This window comes from Hemitrygon akajei, chromosome 16 (genome assembly GCF_048418815.1).
Source record: "Hemitrygon akajei chromosome 16, sHemAka1.3, whole genome shotgun sequence".
Taxonomy (NCBI): Eukaryota; Metazoa; Chordata; class Chondrichthyes; order Myliobatiformes; family Dasyatidae; genus Hemitrygon; species Hemitrygon akajei.
In genome coordinates, this window is record NC_133139.1 from 66,763,006 (window position 1) to 66,785,946 (window position 22,941).

The following is a 22,941-nucleotide window of genomic DNA, read 5'->3' on the forward strand; positions in this document are numbered from 1 at the left end:
GTGCCACCAGACAGTGAAGAACGTGCATGAGTATTTTCACTCAGTTCTGTGGGAACTGAGACTAATGGATTTCTTACTACAATAAGCTAATTCAACCCAAGAAAGCCCAGTTGCAAATTGTATCCATCAGATGGGATTCTCAGAAAGCCTGAACAAGACTTTGTAGAGAGGCATTGATTAAAGAGTTATCAGCAGAGAGAGAGAGAGAACATCCTTTTTGCCTCTGAATGCTTCACCTTACTTTAACTTTCCTCATAGTTCTTAAGGTCAAGGTGCCTGAAAGGAACAATGCGAGTGGAGACCAACTGGTGAAATTGGACACTCAGAATAATTCCTTTGAGATGAACTGGAGAACCATTGCTGGAGAAAATAACACTGGTAAGTTTTCTGTCTCTTTCCCATGCTTGTGTACACAGTATAAGAATGAGTTTGGCCAGTGATTTACAGACTCATTCACAGGGGATGTTCTACCTTGTCCAGGTTGTTGACTGAACTATTACTCTGTGGGATCAGTCTGTGTTCCCCTACATCAAAATATGCTGCTGTGTTTGATTTTATTGTGTAAACCTCGGTGAAATCTGCCTTGAGTAGAAATCAAATGCAGTTCAGAATGAGCAGTACTTGGCTACTGTTTTTAGTCCATGTGTAATCAACAGTAAGATCCAGTTTACGATATCAAACTCTGTATTAATCTGAGAAACCTCAGTACGTAGTTTGCAGACCGACAGATATTTGCTACATTCAGGATATCTGCTCATCTGATCATGGAGAGGGTCAGCAGGAAGTTCAATAGAATGACTGTGGGAATGAAAGGGTTAACATATGACGGAGGTAAGAAGAATGAGGGCGGATCTCACTGAAACATATCGAATATTGAAAGGCCAGGGAGAGTCTTGCACCAGAGAGCACAGCCTCAGTATACAAGGACATCCCTTGGGAAGAGAGGTGTGCAGGTATTTCTTTAGTCAGAGGCTGTGGAGGCCAAGTGATTGGGGATATTTAAAATGGGGCTTGATAGGTTACTGATGGTGCTGATAAGTGGCAACTCTTTGCATGCAACTCAGGTGGGAATCATGAGGGTGTGTCTTCAGGAACATACTCGATGTTACCAAACCAAAAACCATGTATAAACCAGGAGATTTGTAGACTGCTGAGAGCTGGATATGTGGTACTCTAGACCAGTGATCCAGAACTACACAAGAGGTCCAGGTATGACCTACTGAAGGATAGTTTTAAGAGAGAAAAACACATGCCAATTGAAGTTAGAGATGGAATCAAATGCATGTCAGCTCTGACAGGATTTACAAGCCATTACTTTCTCCAAAGAGAAACCTAACTTCATGAATGGCTGTAATACTTCTCTCCCAGATGAGCTCAGTGCCTTTTATGTGGGCTTTGAAAGAGAGAATAAATCTATGCCTGCGTGACTCCCTGCAGTATCTGGTGACCCTATGATCTCTGTGTCAGAGGACAACATCAGAACAGCTTTCAAGAGGCATCAGGGCCTGATGGTGAACCTGGTAGGGAAATAAAATCTGTGCCAACCAACTGGCGGGAGTGTTCAAGAACATCTTCAATCTCTCACAGCCGGGCAGCCGCGTTCGGAGTTCAATTCCAGTGTCCTTTGGAAGCAAGTTTGTACATTCCTTCCCGTGTGCGCATATCTTTCCACTGGATGTTCCGATTTCCTCCCGCCATTCAAAGTCAGACCGGTTCGTAGTTTATTGTCCCACGATTAGGCTAAGGTTAAATCAGTGGGTTGCTGGGTGACACAGCTCAAGGGGCCAGAAGGGCCTGTTAAATGCTGTGTCTCTAAATAAAATAGAATAAACTGTGCCTGTCGCTACAATTGGATGCAATCTCACTGGCACTCCACTTGGCCTTGGATCACCTGCATAATAGCAACACTTACGTCAGGCTGCTGTTTATTGATTCCAGCTCAGCGTTCAACACAATTATATCCTCAGTTCTAATCAACAGACTCCAAAACCTGGGCTTCTGTATCCCTCTCTGCAACTGGATCCTTGACTTCGTCATCGGGAAACCACAGTCAGTGCAGATCAGAAATAACCTCCTCCTTGCTGATAATCAAGACTGGTGCACCTCAGGGATGCGTGCTTACCCACTGCTCTACGCTCTCTACACCCATGACTGTGTGGCTAGGCACAGCTCAAATTCCATCTTTAAATTTGCTGACAATACAACTATTATTGACAGAATTTCAGATGAAGTTGAGGAAGTGTACAGGAGTGAGATAGATCAGCTGGTTGAGTGGTGTCACAACAGAAACCCTACACTCAACTTCAGTAAGACCAAGGAACTGATTGTGGATTTTAGGAAGGGGAAGTCGAGGAAACACACATCCTCATCGAGGGGTCAGCAGTGGAAAGGGTAAACAGTTTCAAGTTCCTGGGAGTCAACAACTTTGAAGGTTTGTCCTGGACCCATGTTGATGCAGTTACAAAGAAGGCACGACAGCGGCTATGTGTGATTCAGAGTTTGAGGAGGATTGGTATGTCATCAAAGACACTCGCAAATTTCTACAGATGTACTGTGGAGAGCATTCTAACCGTTTGCATCACTGTCCGGTATGGAGCAGCCACTGTGCAGGATTAGAAAAAGTTGCAGAGTGTTGAAAACTCAGCCAGCTCCATCAGAGACACATTCAAAAGGCGATGTTCAAACAGGCGGCATCTGTCATCAAGGAAACCCATCACCCAGGACATGTTGTCTTCCTATTGCTACCATCAACGATGCAGAAACAGGTACCTGAAGACACACTCTCAGCCTCTCAGGAGCCTCTCCGCAATTAGATTTCTCAATGGACAATGAAACCACGAACTCTACCATTTTACTTTATGCTATCTTTTCACACTACTTATTTAATATAATTTTCTTTATGTATTATACTTATTGTAATTTAAAGGCTTATTATTATTGTTATTATTATTATTATTATGCATTGCAATGCACTAATGCCCTAAGAAACAAATTTCACAACATAAGCCGATGATATTAAATCTGATTCTGATTCTGGTTAGCAAGGCATCAAAGCTTAAGGGGAGAAAGAAGGAGAATGGGATTGAGAGGGATAATAAATCAGCCATAATGGAATGGTGCAGCAAACCCAATGGGCTGAATGGCCTAATTCTGATCCTTGGTCTTAAGGTCTTATCTTCTTTCACAGAAAGGCATCATTTTCTGTGGATCTCCAGATTTTGAACCATCCACAAGACACAGGTCAGGAATGTGATAGACTCCCATTTACCTGGAAGAGTATAGATTAACCAACACAAATTAACTTAACACAATCCACGATAAAGCAGTCTACATGATGATCTCCATGTCCATCCCCATCGATTTTAATACTCAAAAGACTTACAAAGTGCTACTGCAATGGACGTGTTTTGTGTTGACCTGCCTTTATATCCAGCTGCTGGAGTGTTTCAGTGATGTCTCGCCACATTCACCAAAGGCTGATCTATTATCTCCACAGTGTTTCAGGCCTTTTCCTTAATTGTATTCAAAGACTTGGAATCCCTGCTGAACCAAGAGGTTAAAGGCGGCCGTCCATCTCAGAACAATGTGTCATTAAACTCCAAGGTGATAGCCGCCACCATCAGCAACAAGGCCATCAGCTCTAATCGGAAGGAAAAGTTCAATTTGACTCTGAAACTCAACCAGGTTTGTAGATACGATCTGTGATGTTCCCCAATTAAAAATGAGCTTCCTGCTAAAATGCAAAATGGGAGGCTGAACAGGCACAGATCCTGGGTTTAGGTATAACATTTCCATGGAAACTAGGTTTGGGCCATTTCAGGTCAGTTTATGGTGGCCTTTCCAGTCACCATTACTCAGGGACAGTACAATGGGGCCTGATAGAGGAAGTGGAGATCCCTCACCTGAGAGAGATGGGGGAATGTTTAGAGACTGGTGGTGAGACACATCAAAGGAGGAGTCCCTTGCTGTCATTTCTCAGGTCATTGAGTAACTGGTTACAAAGTACAACCACCACTTCATCGAAAGGAAAATACCCATTACTGCATTACTGTAATTACCCATTCAGCCATCGAGTTTGCACAGTAGCAGAGTGGTTGACATAACACTTTACAGTGCCAGCAATAAGACAGGGGTTCAATTCCTGCCAGTGTCTGTAAGGAGCTTGTTCTTTCTCTTTGTGACCACATGGGTTTCATCAAAGACTGTGTTGGTCATTGACACAAATGATGCATTTCACTGTATGTTCCAAAGGTTTGAAGTTCATGTGGCAAATAAAGGTAATCTTTTCTAATTTTATTGCCCTGCACTTCACAAGTTTGATGGGACAATGTAGATGGAGCTTCGCTCTGTTTCTAACCAGTGTCTCCTGTCCCGTGGCTGTGAAGATTTAAGTTGTTATTAGAATTTGTTACACTACTGGAAAGAAGGGCGATCTTATTAAAATGGAAAGATATTTCTTCCCCTACATTAATTGAATGGTTTTCTCAAGTGATGTTATGTCTTAGTTTGGAAAAAATTAGAAGTAGAATTTTTGATCCTCAATTTGATTTTGAGAGAAGATGGGGTTCTTTTGGCAAATATATTCATTTAATTTGAATTAAGTTATATGTTATCCATCCAATTTTATTTTTTTTATAAATATGAAATGGCAGTTGATGACTTCTTTTATATATTTAGATGATAGTTAAATGTATTGCTCTGGGGGCTGATTCTTAATGGGTGTTTTTTTTGTAGTTAGTGGGGTTTTTTTCCCAGTTAGATGGGGTTTTTTTCCTTCTTTTTCCTTCTTTTTTTTCCATTTTTATATTTTAAGATCAGTTTTTTTCAGCTTTATTAATTGTATACATATTAATCTGTTGAAGTTTTGTATCATTTTATAGCTGTTGAAGATTATATATCACTAAAAAGATTCTAAAAATGAAAATGAAATGAGAATATTTTCAATAATGGTTAAAAGAATTTGTCCTTATCTGGAAACAGGAAAAGGAAGATGGCAAAGAGCCAGAATGTGTCTATTGGAGTAATACCAAAGAGAGAAGTGTCTGGTTATCTGATGGTTGTGAACGGATCCATTCCAATAAGACCCATGTAATCTGCCAGTGTAACCATCTGACAAGCTTTGCTGTTTTAATGGCTCCAGTTCAGACTGAGGTAAGAAATTATTCAACAGAAAAATCTGTAGTCAGATGAAAAGGGTGAATGAAGAGAGTCAGAGTGAGAGAGACACAAACACAGAAACAGGCCCTTCAGCCCACATTCTCCATGCTGATCGTCAAGGGTCACCTTCATTAAAATTTGCTCGGTAGCTTTCTATATACTGGTGATACAAATCCTCGTCTAGATGTCGCTGAAATGTGGTGATGCACCTGCCTCTGTCACCCCCTCAAGGCAGTGTGTCCCAATGGGTGAAAACAATCCTTCCACAAATCCCTTCAAATTCCTTACCCCATCCGCTCAACCTCTGCGACTGCATTTCGACTCTTCTGCTATGGTGTAAATTTTCCCAGTATTTATTCACTCTGTGCTCCATCAGCACCCTCTGCTGCAAGGAAAACAAAACACTGATCCATGCAAGTCAAAAGGATGGTTCAGAAGGCATATGGTGTGGTGGCCTTCCTTAGTCAGATGTGGTTAGATCGCTGTCAGAGCACTGAGTTCAGTTCTGTTTGCCTTATTATAGGAATGTTAGAAACGTAGAAAGCCTACAGCACAATACAGGTTCTTCGGCCCACAAAGCTGTGCCAAACATGTCTTTACTATAGAAATTACCAAGGGTTACCCATAGCCCTCTATTTTACTAAGCTCCATGTACCTATCCAGGAGCCTCTTAAAATACCCTATTGTATCTGCCTCCAGCATCATTGCTGGCAGCCGATTCCACACACTCAGCATTCTCTGCGTAAAAAAACTTACCCCTGACATCTCCTCTGTCCCTACTTCCAAGCACCTTAAAGCTGTGTCCTCCCGTGTTAGCCATTTCAGCCCTGGGAAAAGCCTCTGACTATCCACACGATCAATGCCTCTCATCATCTCATACACGTCTATCAGGACACCTCTCATCCTCCGATGATGTGGAAGATTTAGAGAGTCTTCAGAGGGGATTTGCGATTGGAAAGCATGTCTTATGAGGATAGGTTGGGTGACCTAGGGCTTCGTGAATCACCTCTTCACCCTCTCCACTGATATTTTTCATGACAGTTTCCCACAGTGTGGAGGGAGACACGATAACTGCCAAATGTTAGCAGGAAGCTTGTAAGAGGAGGAATCCCTCTGTCGCCATTTCTCAGGAAATTACGTAGCCACAGTTTCAGAGAACAAATCCAGAAGCTCACTCAGCAGCACTCTAGCTGTGGTCTACACAATGTTGCTTAAAGATTTACCATTTCCTGTCTGTACTGTACTTATATTTTATTCCCTGACTAATGCTGGCAAGTAATTGATGCCTTCTTTACTGCCTTAGCGACCTTTATTTCCACCTTCAGGAATACATTGACTTGTACACACTGTTCCTCCACACACCAGGTCCTCACCATTCATGATGTAAGTCCTACCCTTATTACAGATACTCGAGGGATCACCGACGCTGGACTGAGGAGCAACAAACAATCTGCTGGAGGAACTTAATGGGTCGAGCAGCATCTGTAGGGGGAAAGGAATTGTCAAAATTTCAGGTCCGAACCCCATATCAGGACTGAGTTGATGTTCTGGTTCTGATTCAGGGTTTCAAACCAAAACAGCGACAGTTCCTTTCCTCCCACAGACGCTGCTCGACCCGCTGAGTTCCTCCAGCAGATCAATTATTGCTCCTACCTTTGTTAGACGTGCCAAGGTTATGGTACGGTATTAGTTATGGGTGGCACTGTAGCATTCCTGCCTTTATTAGTTGTGCCAGGGATACAGTACGGTATCAGATGTGGGCAACACGGTAGCGTAGTGATGAGCAAAATCACTTTATAGCACCAGTGATCACCAGTTGCGGTTTGATTCCCACCGCTGCCTGTAAGGGGTTTGTACCTTCTCCGCATGATCACCATGTCTAATGCTGTCCCTGGAGACTCTATCACAGCCGATTCCTGAGCGTGGTTCCCCACTTTGTGCTTGCAGATTGACGACTGGCACTTGGAGGTGATCACCTACATCGGCCTCATCATCTCCCTGTTCTGCCTCGCTGCCTCCATCACCGTATTTGTCAACTGCAAATCCATCCAGAATGCTAACACCAATCTCCACAAGCACCTGAGTATCACCCTCTTCCTGGCACAGTTCATCTTTCTGATCGGAATACGGATTAAACAGCCGGTAAGAAAACCAAATTACTACCTCTAATTCCCATATAGCTCCTGAATGTGCAGTTAGTCAAATTCTGCAGAAACGCCAGACTTAACGTGGGAGTGGTGGGATCTCAGCCCCTGCTCTCCCGCCACTCTCCTCTGGTGTCCTCTCCTTCCATTGGCTCATCATGACCAGCGTGCCATCCATTTAATCAGATCCTCATTGCAATGGCAGCCAAAGCCTCCGAGCATTGGAGACCCTCCCCTTCCCCATGGTCTTGTCACCACAGAACGTTGCCCTTTCCCTCCCTATGACCTCATGGGACACTCCAAACCTCCCCATTCACATTCACCCTGGGGTGCAGTGGATTAACCGTGTCACTGAGTTTCCCAGTCACTGGAGAATGAGTGACATCAGCACACTTTACAGATCTGGAGCTGCAACAAGATGTTTTGTAAAAAGTACCAAAGTTGTTCTAAGTTTATGGACTCACAAGAGTTTGTAAACACTGGAAACCTGGAGCAAATCACAAAGGAGCTGGAGGAACAGAGGAGGTCAGGCAATGTGAAACGTCTCATGTCCGTGTCCCTTCATAGATACCTACTGACCCTTGGAGTTCCTCCATCTCCTTTGTGTATTATTCTAATTGTATCACTGAATTACTACTCATTAATAAATCTTTGGTGTATATCACCACCATGTTCTTTATATGTTTGCACATTATCTCTTCCATTGTGTACAAGTGTTGGTGTACTGGTTTATTTCAGTGTCTCTGTGTTAGTATCTCTGAGTTACACACACAAAACACTGGAGAAACTCAGCGGGTCAGGCAGCATCTATGGAGGGAATAAACAGTTGAGGTTTCAGGCTTAGACCCTTCATCAGGATTGGAAAGGAAGGTGGCAGAAGTCAGAATCAGAGGGAGAGGAGGGGGAAGGAATACAAGCTGGCAGGTGATAGGTGAGATGAGATGAAGGGGAAGGAGTGTGGGTGCTGGGGAGTGTGGGGTATGAATACAGCAGCTGGCAGGTGATAGGTGAGATGAGGTGACGGGGAAGGAGTGTGGGTGGTGGGGAGTGTGGGGTACGAATACAGCAGCTGGGAGATGATAGGTGAAAAAGTTAAAGGGCTGAAGGAAAATGAATCTGATCGGACAGGAACATGGAGCAGGGGAGAAAGGGAAGGATGGGAACCGGGGGAGATAATAGGCAGGTGAGGAGAAGAGAAGAGTTAAGAGGGAGTGGAAAAGGTTGTCAGTCCGTTTCTGATGCCGTGTTTTTCTCTGTGTCCGTGTGAATGTCTTTAGCTGTGGTTATCTCTCTCGGTTTCTTTCACTTGTCTGTAACCGTCTGTGCATCTCTAACCCGTCTCTGCATGTTCCTGCATGCGTCCCTGTCTCTGACTGCCCTCTGCTTTTGCCCCAAGCTGCTCACTATCCACTGTGTTGCCTCTTTCTTTAGGTTGTGTGTGCCCTGATTGCCGGGTGTCTGCATTACCTCTTCCTTGCCGTCTTCGTCTGGATGTTCCTGGACAGTTTGCAGCTTTTTATCACATCCAGACACCTGACAGTCACCAATTACACTCGCACACATATAATCAAACCAAGATACCTGTACATTTCTGCTTATGCTGTTCCTGCTGTGATCGTCATTATCTCAGCGGCAATAAACCCTGGAGGCTATGGAACAGAGACCATGTGAGTATTAAATGATAAGGAAATGTGATAGAGTGATACAACCGACTGATGCAGAAAGAGCCTTTCATTCCATCTGGTCCATGCTGGTTTCCTGCAGATTTAGCCCATCAGTCCCATTGCCCCTCTCCCTATCTCCCTCTACCCCTGCATCTTATCCTCCCATAAATTGCCATCAACTCCCCTTTGATGCTTTCTCCACCCACCCACAACAAGGGGAAATTTACTGTCAATAACACACGGTTGGGATGTGGGATCAAACCGGAGCTCTCGGAGAAATCCTGACGTGGTGATGGAGAGAACTTGCAAACTCCACTCGGACAACAACCGAGGTCAGGTCCTGGAGGCAGCAGCGCAATTGGCTGCACCATTGCCCTCACACAGGACGTGAGCTGAGTCCTGTACCAGTTCTGAGAACAAAGCATACAATTCACCCGCTATCCTTCATCTGAAACCTTGATAATTTTGTATTAAATATTCCCCAAGTGGTGATTGCATGGTGAAGTGTAGGAAGCTGCCGTGAAACTTGTAAAAAGGAAAACAATTGCGAGGGTTATTATGGATCTTGTCTGAGATACTCCCAGAGACTGGGGAGGGTTTGACTTCACACGCTGACAGCTCCTGTCCCAACTGACCTCAGCTGCTGAGCCACTGAGGGGTCCGAGATTGTCTATAGGCCAGAGGAGAATCTTAGAAATCATAGGGGCAACAGGAGGAGAACATTTTGCATTTCAAAGCATCTACCAATCAACCCTGACTGGAACACATTTCCCTAATCTAGGTCCACAGCTCTTGACACCCTTATCCAACAAGTGTCCACCCACCTCGGCAGCCTGTGATCAAAGAGTAAAGTTTCCAGTGACCTGATATCCCACTGATTTCCATCCAGGGTCCTACAGAAGTGAGTCTGCCTGAGATCGCAGCATCACAGAACATTGCAGAGATGGTCAGCTAATGGCCAATCACTCCCTCAACTTCTTCTGGGATTGACCACAATGAGAGAGGCAAACAAGGTTTCAGTTGAAACACCAGCTGCCCGATGCTGTTGGACTTGGTCACTATTAACCCTAGTCTCTGCATGTGGAGCGAGGGGGAGATGGGGTGGTGCCCCTCCCTATCCTTCTCAAGTCCATCCTGTGCTAAGTGACCCCACCCTCCCTGTTTAATGACAGATACCCAACTCTGGACAGAGGTTGAGTTCCTGTGCAGAGCTGAGAGGGAGTCACGTCGTCACTGGTGCTGTCGTTGGAGGAGATATCACAGCCAAGTCCTGTCTGTAGTTTTGGATGGACAGAACTTATCAAACAAAACTATATCAAAGAAGAGCACAGGCCATTTTTCCCCACATTCAGACCAACATCCCTTAACCAATGGCATTGATTGGTCATCAGCGCACTGCTATTGTTTGGGATCTTGCCCTGCGGAGATTGGCTGCCAATTTCCTGCACTGTAGGTCCGCTGATGTTCTCAAAGTATTTCACAAATTGACTGCCACCCAGTGACGAAACTCTTCCATCTTCACAGCTGTTGGTTGAAGCACGAGTCGAGGTTTAACTGGAGTTTCCAGGGCCCGGTCTGTTTCATGATTCTGGTAAGTTTCCTGTTTCTCTCTACACACCAACCATTCCAGACCAGGGTTCTCTCTTGTTGTGTGCTTCACTTTCAGGCCCCTGTGTGTGTCTACATGGTGTGTCTCTATGCCCAGAGTTCACAGACACCAGATATCACTGTGCTCTGGAGTCTCTCGGTGTCCAGGGTTGAGAAGGACGAGCTTGGGGGATGCACTGAAGCTCGGTGCTGACACTGCAAAAGCTCAGTGGGGAAGGACCACAGTCAAGGGTGGTGCCTCTGCTGTGGGGCTGTGTCCAGTGTAGCAACCCCTCACGAATCACTCATGGACTGTGAGAAGCATCGTGTCCTCTCAATGTTAATGTGTCTGACACTCAGCGTGGTCAGCACATTTGATAACTGAAGAAATATCAGTGAACCTGGCCCTCAGGTGTGTGTGAATCGCACCTCTGACCTAGGGGCTGGCCTTTGACCCCTGATCTGTTGCTTTCAGAATCAGAATCAGGTTTATTATCACCTGCATGTATTGTGAAATTTGTTAACTTGGCAGCAGCAGTTTAATGCAATACGTGATAGAAGAAGAAAAAAATAAAATAGTACTAGTAAATAATTAAATCAATTACAGTTTACGTATATTGAATTAATTAAAAATCATGCAAAAACAGAAATAATATTGATGCACCATCAATAGCTCCAAGACGTGGGTTAAGGTAGGCTTTTATTCGCTGGAAGAAAGCACAAGCAGCAAGTGACCATCACACAACATCCTGGAGACTGAGGAAGGGTCTGTGCCTCCAATCGCCTTTATACCGGGGTCTGTGGGAGGAGCCACGGTCAGTGGGAGGAGCCACAGGAGCAGTCAGCAGGGGGGCGTATCCAGACAGGTATATGTAGTTCACCACAAATATATATTAAAAAAGTGAGGTAGTGTTCACGGGTTCAATGTCCATTTAGGAATCGGATGCCGGGGGAAGAAGCTGTTCCTGTATCACTGAGTGTGCGTCTTCAGGCTTCTGTACCTCCTACTGATGGTAACAGTGAGAGAAGGGCATGGTCTGGGTGCTGGAGGTCCTTAATAATGGACGCGGCCTTTCTGAGACATCTCTCCTTGAAGATGTCCTGGTTACTTTGCAGGCTAGTGCCTAAGATGGAGCCCACTAAATTTACAACCCTTTCTCCTAACCCTGAGCTTCCTCTCCTAACCCTGAGCCATTGCCCCTAACAACTCCAACCCTGTGTTATCCTCAACTCCAGCCACTGACCAACACAAGAGATGCACCCAGCCTGCACATCCTGGGTAGTTCCCTCCATTATTTGCCCCTCCCCAGACCCTCTCTGAGTCGTGTGTGCACTGGGCCCAGTGATAACGGAATTTTCATGGTTGCTTTCGTCCCTTTGAGACATCGGCACATTTGCAGATTAGATACCACTTTACCCCAAGTGTTGGGACAGTTTGTCAAATGCTTCACACTTTGGAGATGATGAAAGATTTTGATCTAAAAGCAATTCCTGTTGTTGAAGTATGGTATCTCTTTCCACCATCTTCATCGTCCTATTATTTATCACTGAGTAGGGTGGGCCTAGTCCTTGGGTTTGGTTGTGTTTCACTGCATAATTAAGAAGAGCAGTGAGGAGGAGTAGGCAGGTTGGGGGGCACCGGGTCATTGATTCAGGGCAGGATGGAGGAAAGAAGCAGAGAAACTGAGGGCTGCTTCCCAACCTTCTGGCCTGGAATTCCCAGCTCACAGATCCCACTGACAAAGCATAGTGGTTGAGGGTGAACAATTCCCAGTTAATTCCTCTCCTGGGTTTCCTAGTCATCCCAGTGCATCTGGATTCTGTGGAAATTCCAAACCCCTGGAAGAATGTTGGTTTTCCAAAATGTATGAGTGGAGAGTCTGAGGGGGAGACATGGGGGACAAGCAGAAACAAGAGAAATTCTGCAGATGCTACAAATCCAAGCAACACACACAAAATGCTGGAGGAACTCAGCAGGTCAGGCAGCATCTATGGAAAAAAGTACAGTCAACGTTTCGGGCCAAAACCCTTTGGCACCGTTCTTCGTGTGTTGCTTAGATTTCCAGCATTAGATTACCACACTGCTAAGTCTCTTCCAGGTAGGGCTACCCTGAACAAGTTTAAATCTCCCCAGAGCTGCTGAAATGTCTCAGCCCGAAACACCTTTCCATAGATGCTGCTGGCCCGTTGAGCTCCTCCAGAATTCTTTGGGGACAGGGAGAATTTGAGATAAAGAAAGAGAGAGTGTCATGGGTAAAACCAATAATCATTGAGGAGTAAGTGTGAGTGTCAGTGAGTGAGAATGGAAAGTAGGAGGGGTGAATTCAAAGTGCAATTTGGGAAATCCGTTATGCCTTGCTAATGAAAATCAGCATTTCTCTCACTCTTGTCTCGCTTTTTCCCTCCATCATTCTCTCGCACTCTCTCTCTCACACACTCTTTCTTTCTTGCAATCTCTGCCTCTCTTGCAACTCTCTCTTTCTCTCTCTCCAGATCAATACAGTCCTTTTATTTTCGACTCTCTACTTACTGAGACGCCATTTCAACTCGCGCAACAAGGAGGTGTCGAAGCTTAAGGAAACCAAGTAAGTGACTTGATGGATGTATATAAGATGATATGAGGCATGGAGTGGACAGCCAGCATCTTCCTCCCAGAGCAACAATGGCTAATACGAGATGGCATAATTTACTGTGATTGGAGGAAGAGTATTGGGTGGAGGGTGGGGTGGAATCTCAGAGGTAAGTTGTTCACACAGAGAGTGGTGAGAGTGTGGAACACATTACCAGGGTGGTGGTAGAGGGGGGTACATTAGGGACATTTGAGGGACTCTTAGATAGGTACATGGATGAAAGAAAAATGAAGCCCTATGTGGGAGGGAAGGGTTAGCTTAATCTTGGAGTAGGTTAAAAGTTTAGCACAACATCATGAGCTGTAGGGTCTGCACTGTGCCTGTTCTCTGTTCTGTGTTCCACTATGTGTCCATCACTAGCCCAGCCTCTCGGGACCCTGACACGGGGCAGAGTCCTGGCATGGAAGCTGCTGTTGTTCGTGAACTGGCAAAACACAGAGACACTCCTACTGAGAGCCAACAGCACATGACCCATGTGGCTAGGTCCCAAATGTCTGAGGCATCCTTGATGTTACAAAGTAAATATATGCACTTGTATCCTCTTTAGATAATTATAGGGAGGGAACACAAAGATCTCCTTGCACATACCTCACCTTTCAGAATCAGAATCAGGTTTGTTAGCACTGAAAAACTTTACTATCACTGACATACTAGTGATTGCTTTATTAGGCATGTCTATTACATACACCAACATATTCTGCTGCTGTAGCTCATCTGCTTCAAGGTTTGATGTGTTGTGTGTTTGAAGAATCTTTGCTGAACATCACTGTTGTAATGCATGGTTATTTGAGTTACAGTTACGTTCCTTTCAGCTTCAACCAGGCTGCTCATTCCCCTCTGACCTCTATCATTAACAAGGTGTTTATGCCCACAGAACTGCCACTCACTGGATTTTTATAAAACAAAATTTGCACTATTCTCTGTAAATGCTAGATACTGTTGTGCATGAAAACCCCAGGATATCAGCAGTTACTGAGATACTCAAGCCACCCCATCTGGCACCAACTGTTATTCTACAGCTAAAGTTACTTACATCAGGATTCTTCCCCATTCTGGTTAACAACAGAAGCACTAGACCATGCCTGCTTGCTTTTATGCATTGAATTGCTGCAATGTGATTGGCTGATTATACAGTTGAAGTCAAAAGTTTCCATACACCTTAGCCAAATACATTTAAACTCAGTTTTTCACAATTCCTGACATTTAACTCTAGAGTACATTTAAGAATTTGGAATGTCAGAATAATATTAGAGAGAATGATTTATTTCAGCTTTTATTTCTTTCATCACTTTCTCAGTAGTTCAGAAGTTTACATACACTTTGTTAGTATTTGGTAGCATTGCCTTTGAATTGTTTAACTTGGGTCGAACATTTTGGGTCGCCTTCCACAAGCTTCTCACATTAAGTTGCTGGAATTTTGTTCCATTCCTCCTGACAGAACTGGTGTAACTGAGTCAGGTTTGTAGGCCTGCTTGCTCACACATGCTTTTTCTGTTCTGCCCACAAATCTTCTATCAGAATGAGGTCAGAAAATGATGTCAAGTCTGGTTCATCCTTGGGAGCAATTTCCAAACACCTGAAGGTACCACATTCATCTGTACAAACAATAGTACGCAAGTATAAACGCCATGGGACCACGCAGCCGTCATACCGCTCAGGAAGCAGATGCATTCTGTCTCCTAGAGATGAAAGTACTTTGGGGCAAAAAGTGCAAATCAATCCCAGAACAACAGCAAAGGACCTTGTGAAGATGCTGGAGGAAACAGATAGACAAGTATCCATATCCAGAGTAAAACGAGTCCGATATTGACATAACCTGAAAGGCTGCTCAGCAAGGAAGAAGCCACTGCTCCAAAACCACCATAAAAAAGCCAGACTACAGTTCGTAAGTGCACATGGGGACTTTTTGGAGAAATGTTCTCTGGTCTGATGAAACAAAAATTGAACTGTTTGGCCATAATAAGCATCATTATGTTTGGATTAAAATGGGTAAGGCTTGCAGGCCGAAGAACACCATCCCAAACGTGAGGAAGGAAAATTGTGTGGATATATTGATGCAACATCTCAAGACATCAGCCAGGAAGTTAAAGCTCGGTCGCAAGTGGGTCTTCCAAATGGACTATGACCCCAAGCATATCTCCAAAGTTGTAGCAAAATTGCTTCAGGACAACAAAGTCAAGGTATTGGAGTGGCCATCACAAAGCCCTGACCTCAATCCAATAGAAGATTTGTGGGCAGAACAGAAAAAGCATGAGCGAGCAAGGAGGCCTACAAACCTGACTCAGTTACACCAGTTCTGTCTGGAGGAATGGAACAAAATTCCAGCAACTTATTGTGAGAAGCTTGTGGAAGGTTACCCAAAATGTTTGACCCAAGTTAAACAATTCAAAGGCAATGCTAACAAATACTAACAAAGTGTAAGTAAACTTCTGACCCACTGGGAAAGTGATGAAAGAAATAAAAGCTGAAATGAATCATTCTCTCTACTATTATTCTGACATTCCACATTCTTAGACTAAAGTAGTGGTCCCAATTGACCTAAGACAGGGAATGTTTTCTAGGATCAAATGTCAGGAATTGTGAAAAATTGAGTTTAAATGTATTTAGCTAAGGCGTATGTAAACTTCTGACTTCAACTGTATACTTGAATTAATGAACAGGTTTACAGATGTGCCTAATTAAGTGACTACTGGGTGTATGCCATGATATCTGTTGTTTTGTAACAGTAAATTGACTTTATCTTTTATATTAGAATTATATTGTTTTACATTTGATCCCTGGTGAGTAAGTGGGGTGACAATTAGCAGTTTCCCAGGAAGGGCTTCTGTCCATGGTGCTGATCTCTGCGCATGGTGACATTGGAAGTGGGGAGCTAGTCGGCCAGAGTTCAGATCATTGGCCAGAGATTGCATGTGGAAATCTTCTTGTGTACATGCCATGTGAGAACAGTGTCAGGACTGACATAGTTGCTGCCACTTAACCCTCAAACCCAATGACTAGGAATGGGTGCACAGACAATGTAAAATTGATGATATCAACAGAAGATGGGACACAGCATTAAGGTCTCACTCAGAAGGCACTTCAATAATCTGAGCATGACCTAGCAGAGCCAACATTGTATCATGAAGGGAAAGTCATGTTTCCTATCGACAATCTAATAATAAATAAGGTTGAGAAGGAGGAACCATTGGGTTTTCAGAAGGCATTTGGACATTATGGCAGAAGTACTCCTTCTGGGGATAGATTGCATAGACAGATGAGGTGATTCTCAGCAGCTCTGAAGGCTTCTACCCACTCACCCTCAGGATCCATTCTTGGTTATGTGCACAAATTGACTGGTGTGCACTGTGGTGAAGGTTTACCAGGCTGATCCCTAGGCTGGATAGGTTGATGTTTGAGAGACATTTAAGCAGAATGAAACTTCACTCAGTGTAGTTTAGAATGGTCAAAGGGCCCACTTTGAAAACAGATGATTATGAAGGGAATAGAGAAGATGTTGAGCAGATGACGGGGCATTTAGAGCAAAGAACAGTTTCCGGATGGAGGTGACACTTGAAAATCGAATCATGAGAGAATTCTTACCTTGAAAGATTGTAAATCTGTACCCTAGAGTGATGCAGATATGGAGTTATTGAATATTTGAAAGACAGTAATTGACAAATATTTGAGCTATGGGAGAGTCAATGGGTTTGCAGAGAGCAGGTGAGTATTGTGGAAACCAAGATTAGACCAACCACGATTTTACCAAATCACAGGGAAGATTCATAGTGGTAATTTCTACACCTACTTCATGACTTATGTAGCACAGAACCCTGAATTGGAAATATATCACTGCTCCTCTGCTGTAACTGAGTCTAAATCCTGGGACTCATTTTCCCACCATTTCATGGAGCTCCTGCACCAGAAGGAAAGCAGCACTTCCAGGCAGTGACACACCACCGCCTTCTCAAGGGCAGTTTTGATGCAATAAGCAATATCCTTTCCAGTGATGCCTGGGGCCCAGCAATGTGTCCAATAAACACAAGAATGTGCTGTTGGCTGTTGAGAAAACCCTGAGGGTATGAAAGATCCCACATGAAGGGAATTTCATCATTCCTGTGATTTTCATTCACCTGGTTTCTTTTTCCTTCTTCTCTACAGAACCCTAACCATTAAGGCTGCAGCACGGATGTTTGTTTTGGGAACCACGTGGATCTTTGGAATATTTCAAGTTGATAAGAGCACTGCAGTGTTCTCCCACTTATTCACGGTCATCAACAGTCTCCAGGGTCTGTTCGTTTTCCTTATTTACTGCGTTTCTGATCGCCGGGTAAGAATTTCTTCCCTACAGACACATATTGTGAATGGTTGGGCACTCGGGACGTAAAGAAACAGAGGAACCGAGGAGTATGAGTTTGAAAGCAGTGTCAGAGGTGGACAGGGTTCTGAAAAAGGCATTTGGCACACTGGCCTTCATTAGTCAGGGCAATGAGCATTGGAGATCGGACATTATTTTGCAGTTTCATAAGTTGTTGGTGAGGATGCAATTGGAATACTGTGTATACTTCTGGTCACCCTGTTATCAGAAAGTCGTAGTTAAATTGGAAAGAGCGCAGACAATATTTGAAGATGTTTCTGGATTAGAGGGCCTGAGTTATATGGAGAGGTTGACCAACTTGGTCTCTATTCCTTGGAACGTAGGAAAACGAGAGTCAACCTTGCAGAGATGTTTGGAAGTATGAGAAACATATACTGTAAAAGATGGGTGATAAGTCTTTTCCAGAGGGTTGGGGAGACCAGATCTAGGGGGCATAGATTTAGGGTGAGAGGGGAAAAATTTTAAAAGGGACCTGAGTAGCAGAGGATGGTGAGTATATGGAATAAGCTGCCAGAAAAAGTGGCTGAGGCAGATACAGTAGTATAATTTAATAAGTATTTGTATATGCACATGGAAGGTTGGGGGTTGAAAGGAACAGACTCAATGGGCCGAATGGACTAATTCTGCTTCAATGTCTCATGGTCTAACTCAGGAATTTGGAACTAATGGGTGGTCATCGTGGTTGGCATGAGCTTATTGGGTCGAAGGGCCTCTATCCAAACTGTATTACTCTATGACTCCATAAATCTATGAATTTCTCCTCCTGATCTTACTCTCCACATATAATCATCATAGTGATGAATGGTTAGAGAGTCTTTTACTGAAGCATGAATTTGAAGCAAGAGTCAGCCACATGGTCCTTTAGGTTTTCTTCACCATTTAATCTGATCAGGCTGATGTGATTGTGACCTCCAATCTTCATTTTCATCCCCCCCCCCTTTATAACCTTTCATCCCCTTACCCAGAAGCTCTCCGCCTCTGTAAGTTTTTTTCAAAGATCATGATTTCATTCCTCTTTGATAAAAGAAATTTGGTGGTGTGGTGTGTAGTGAAGAGCACAGTCTCAGGCTACAGCCAGACCTTGATCAGTGAGCAAAATGGGCAGAATAGTGTCAGATGGAATTTGAAGATGGTAAGTGTGAAGCGATGAGAACAAGTAAGGGTAGGATATACACAATGAATGATATGTTCTGAAGGAATTTTGAGGGACAAGGAGCTCTTGACATGCAGTTTCAGAAATCCTTGAAGATGATAGCATGGAGAGTTATGTACTTGGATCCTAAGTTGCCTCTGCACATTCATTTAGTCTTTTGATATGTGAATCTATCCTCTTCTTTTGATGTTGGTGATTTGGCATAACACCTGAGCAATCTGCTTCCTGTAAGCCTCAAAGCACTTTCCAGTCCCAGTATTAGTTCCATGAACTACTTCCATGGGAGGCAATGTGGAAAGTCTAATCCTATCTGACCGAGTATCTTGGAGATTTCCTTCTCTCTGAGTGATCCACTGAAGGAGCACAGGGACACAGTGACTACGTAAATTGTAATTCTTACTTGGCCTTGGGACTCTGAAGGGTGATTGAAAGATAGTTTTATTCTACTAGGTAGGAATTAACAAATTCTTTAAAGCATGCTACAAAATAATAGTGTGTAAAGGTTTCTCTCACCACTCATAACTGTGTTATGACACTTATATAATCATTACAAAAATAGTTAGAGAGGACCATTGCAAAAATAAATATCAGAAAATGGAAAAAAGTGCAAAATTCACAATTAGCACAAAGAATCAAACAATTTTATTGTGTAGAAATAAAATTCATTAAAACTGGGTGTGACTAATGTACCATTCTCATTTTATTGAAGGTGGTTGATGAATTACGGAAATGGTTGATCAGTAAACAGAAGAGCATCACCATCACGTCCATAGAGGTGGAGATGAGCATTACTGAGGTGAGAAGCTTTATCCAGAAGGACAGAAATCTTCAGAAGATCAGGCTGTGTCCGCGGAGGCAGAAATAAACTGAGTGTCTTGGGTCGATGGCAGTAATGGTTCTCTTTTGACATCTGTAGAAGGAGAAAGAGTGAATGTTTCAGGAACTTCATTCCTCCAATCAGGCATGGGCTGAGAAGTGGGAAATAATTCACAGACAATCACCACCTCCATCAAGAGCACATCAATCCACTTATCCCTGAGATTCAATGATGTCATTGAGTCCCTTCCATCAACATCCTGGAGCTGTCACCATTAACTAACTGAACCAGACCAGCCACATTTACTGTAGTATACATGTGGAATGAGCAGCCAGAGGAATTGCTTGAGTTAGGTACAAAAACAACTTTTAAATGGTAGTTGGATGAAAATGGATAGGAAAATTTTAGAGAAATGGGATAAGCTTGGATGGGGCATCCTGGTTGGTATAGGCTAGTTCGTGACGAGGCCTGTTGCCATGCTGTATCAGTATCAGATTTCAGAATCAGTTTCTTGGAACAACCTGAAAGATCTCAGAGATGGTATTTGAAATAATGGGCAAATCGATTGAAAACCGATGCACACCATGCTATTGCTTGCATGTTGGCCGGGGGTGAGGTGGAGCAGTGTCAGTGCTTTTGCTGATGCAAGTGTTGGAGGAAGCTGAGGGGGAGGACATTTACTTGTGCATGCGAGGGGGAGGGTGGGTCATTGGGATTCTCATATTCCTGTCAGTCAATCCTTGGTGTAATTTGTTTTGTGGATGTCTGCGAAGAGTAAGAGTTTCAGGCTATATTCTGCATACTTTCGCTGATATTAAATTAACCATTTAAACACCAGGAAACCAGGCAAAGCTGATCTAGCTGAACGTGAATTTGATGCAGCTTTTACATTCTCAGTTGATGAGATTACCTGCAAAAGTACGTTTTGACAACAGAATGACATCTAGACGAAGAGTTAATTGAGGAACAGACAAGTTCCAGATTGCAGAATAAAATGATTACCACAGGTATAGCAATAAATCCAATTTTCTGACACAATGATGAGGACATGCTATTTCATAATTAGTGAAGTCCCTGAAACTTGGGCAGCATAGCTGCTGCATTCAATGTCTCTACTTTAGTCTGCGGTTTCCTGTTTCCACATTAGAACAACACACATCACTATTTATTAATTATTAGCCCTCACAATTCTTTCCCCTACAACACAGTTTTATTATCACTGACATATGTTGTGAAATTACTTAATTTCTGGTCCCAGAACTCTGCAATACTTAAAAGTTACTAAGAGTTACAAAATAAATAATGCAAAAGGCAACTGGATAGAGTTCATGGTGTGCTCAGAAATCTGATGATAGAAGTCTCCTATCCTCGTCCCTGATGGTGGTAACAAGAAGAAGACATGTCCCGGATGGTGAGGGTCTTTAAAGATGGATGCACCTTCTTGAGTCTCCTCGAACTCCTAATGAAGTAGATGGTATTTGAGCAGGGCCTAGCCACAGGAGTTTGGACAGATTAGAGCCATGAGCTCAGCACACATCCTTGACTGTCAGTGAGGAGGAGATGTTATGACTGATCCATAATGATTTGTCTCCTGATAAGGAAATCTATGACTGTGAATCACTTGATGACAATAGTGGGCCCGACACATTGCTGGATTCCTACAACATCCTCTCATGATCTCAGCTCGAGACCCACACCCCATCCCCGAACCACCTATTTAAGTCCCACATTGGTGGGGTTACTGCTCCTGACAATGGACAGTGATCCCACACAGCTGAAACTCTGATCCATGCAAATAATGAGATTGTTTCTGCCTCCACTTGGCTTTTTTGCTGCCCTCTGCTGTCGCATGAGATCTGATGATTGAATAACAAGTCAGTTTGCTCCCCTTGCTGGGAGTGGTGTCTGCAGGGTCTCGGCAAGGTACCTTGGCCTTGCCCCATCCTCTGCCCACCACACACGAGTAGGCACCAGCTTTCCAACGGACCATTGTGGGCCAACACAGGTGATGAGCACACTGTGGTTCTTGTTCCCATTCAAGCCCTCCTGCTGACCATGAATCCCGAGGAGCTTTGACTCTTCAGGCAGAACCCCCAGGGCAGTAAATAGAAGAATTTTACCTCCTTAAATTTGGTCTTAACCCAATTTTGTCTGGAGCAAGACAAATAATAGCAATCTCATTTTGTTTTATCTAGACTTATAAAGTAATACAATCAGACTCATTCATGACCCAATGACAAGATTCTTCTTAGTGGAGTTTCTCTCTTTCATTCTCTTTCGCTCTCGCTGTGCGTCTGGCTCTGAAGATTGTGGATTCAAGACCCACTGCCAAGAATGGAAAGCTACTTTGCGTGAGTGGTGTCACCAGCAGAATTATTTGGCTTGTACTGAGCTTGTAAAAAGGCAGAATCCAACTGGAATTCTAGAAGTGTGTGCATATGAAAATGAGTCTGTATAAGAATATGTGTGATATTTGCTGTTATGATGAGTGTGATTATAAATAAATTTCAGGATTTTTGCTACATTTCCAAGTTTTACACAGATATCCTGTTATTTTGATTGTTGTTGCTTATGAGATTTATGACTTTGGTGCCAACATTGTTGAGAGTTTACCTGAAGTCACAGTGAGATACCAGATTTGAACTTGACCTTGTCCTAACATGTTGCATCTGTAGAGGTTCGACATAAAGATCAGATACACAATGTACACCAGACTCTAACGGATACAAAACCCATGTAGTAGATTGGCACAGAACTTAGACATGTGCACAATTCCTGTTCACACATAGGCACTCACTACACAGACCTAAAGCACATGTAGAGCAGAAACATACACAGATGCACATGTGCACAAACACTCACATAAAAGACAACCATGCACACACAGACCTGAAGCACATATGCAGCAGAAAAACACAGGCGCGTGCTCGCACGGATGCACACACACACACACACACACACACACACACACACACACACACACACACACACACACCAATTTGAGTTCCCATTGTCTCCTGTGATTGGCTAACTCAGCACCAGAGAAGCATCACGTCTCTCCTCTTCTGCCTTTATAAATGGAAACTCAGTGCCAGTGTTGAGCGCTACATCCCTTTTAAAACCATCTATACGAGAAATAAATATGATATTTTTAGTAGGAATAAAGCTCTTTATTTATGAATTTGTTCATGCTTGAAAATCACTGTACTATTGATCAAAATTCATAAAATAAAAGTGTCTTAAATAAATAAATCTTATTGTATTAAGAGTCCATTGTGTAATAATTAAAAGTGAATGAGATTTTGAACTGTAGAAAGATGGTTGTACATGGATTATCACACGGTGAGAGGAATGACCCCCTGTCATACTAGAGAAATGGGTGTCTGTCCTCGACTGACCTGAAGACCCATGAGATGTGTTCTTGGTGGAGCA

At 43.5% G+C, this 22,941-nt stretch overlaps 1 protein-coding gene across 1 annotated transcript in view; it reads left to right on the plus strand.

The window, feature by feature from the left end:
• The window catches only part of LOC140739659 (adhesion G protein-coupled receptor E3-like), a 95,347-nt gene extending 72,639 nt beyond the window's left edge, over positions 1-22,708 (plus strand). Inside the window, exons 8-17 of the mRNA XM_073068033.1 lie at positions 259-378; positions 3,497-3,684; positions 4,981-5,151; positions 7,105-7,299; positions 8,733-8,968; positions 10,490-10,556; positions 13,046-13,137; positions 17,323-17,491; positions 19,402-19,488; positions 21,705-22,708. Of these exons, the coding sequence (XP_072924134.1) occupies positions 259-378; positions 3,497-3,684; positions 4,981-5,151; positions 7,105-7,299; positions 8,733-8,968; positions 10,490-10,556; positions 13,046-13,137; positions 17,323-17,491; positions 19,402-19,488; positions 21,705-21,746 (1,367 nt within the window). The 3' untranslated portion in view covers positions 21,747-22,708. The remainder of the gene's footprint in view (positions 1-258; positions 379-3,496; positions 3,685-4,980; positions 5,152-7,104; positions 7,300-8,732; positions 8,969-10,489; positions 10,557-13,045; positions 13,138-17,322; positions 17,492-19,401; positions 19,489-21,704) is intronic.
• The last annotated feature ends 233 nt before the right edge of the window (positions 22,709-22,941 follow it).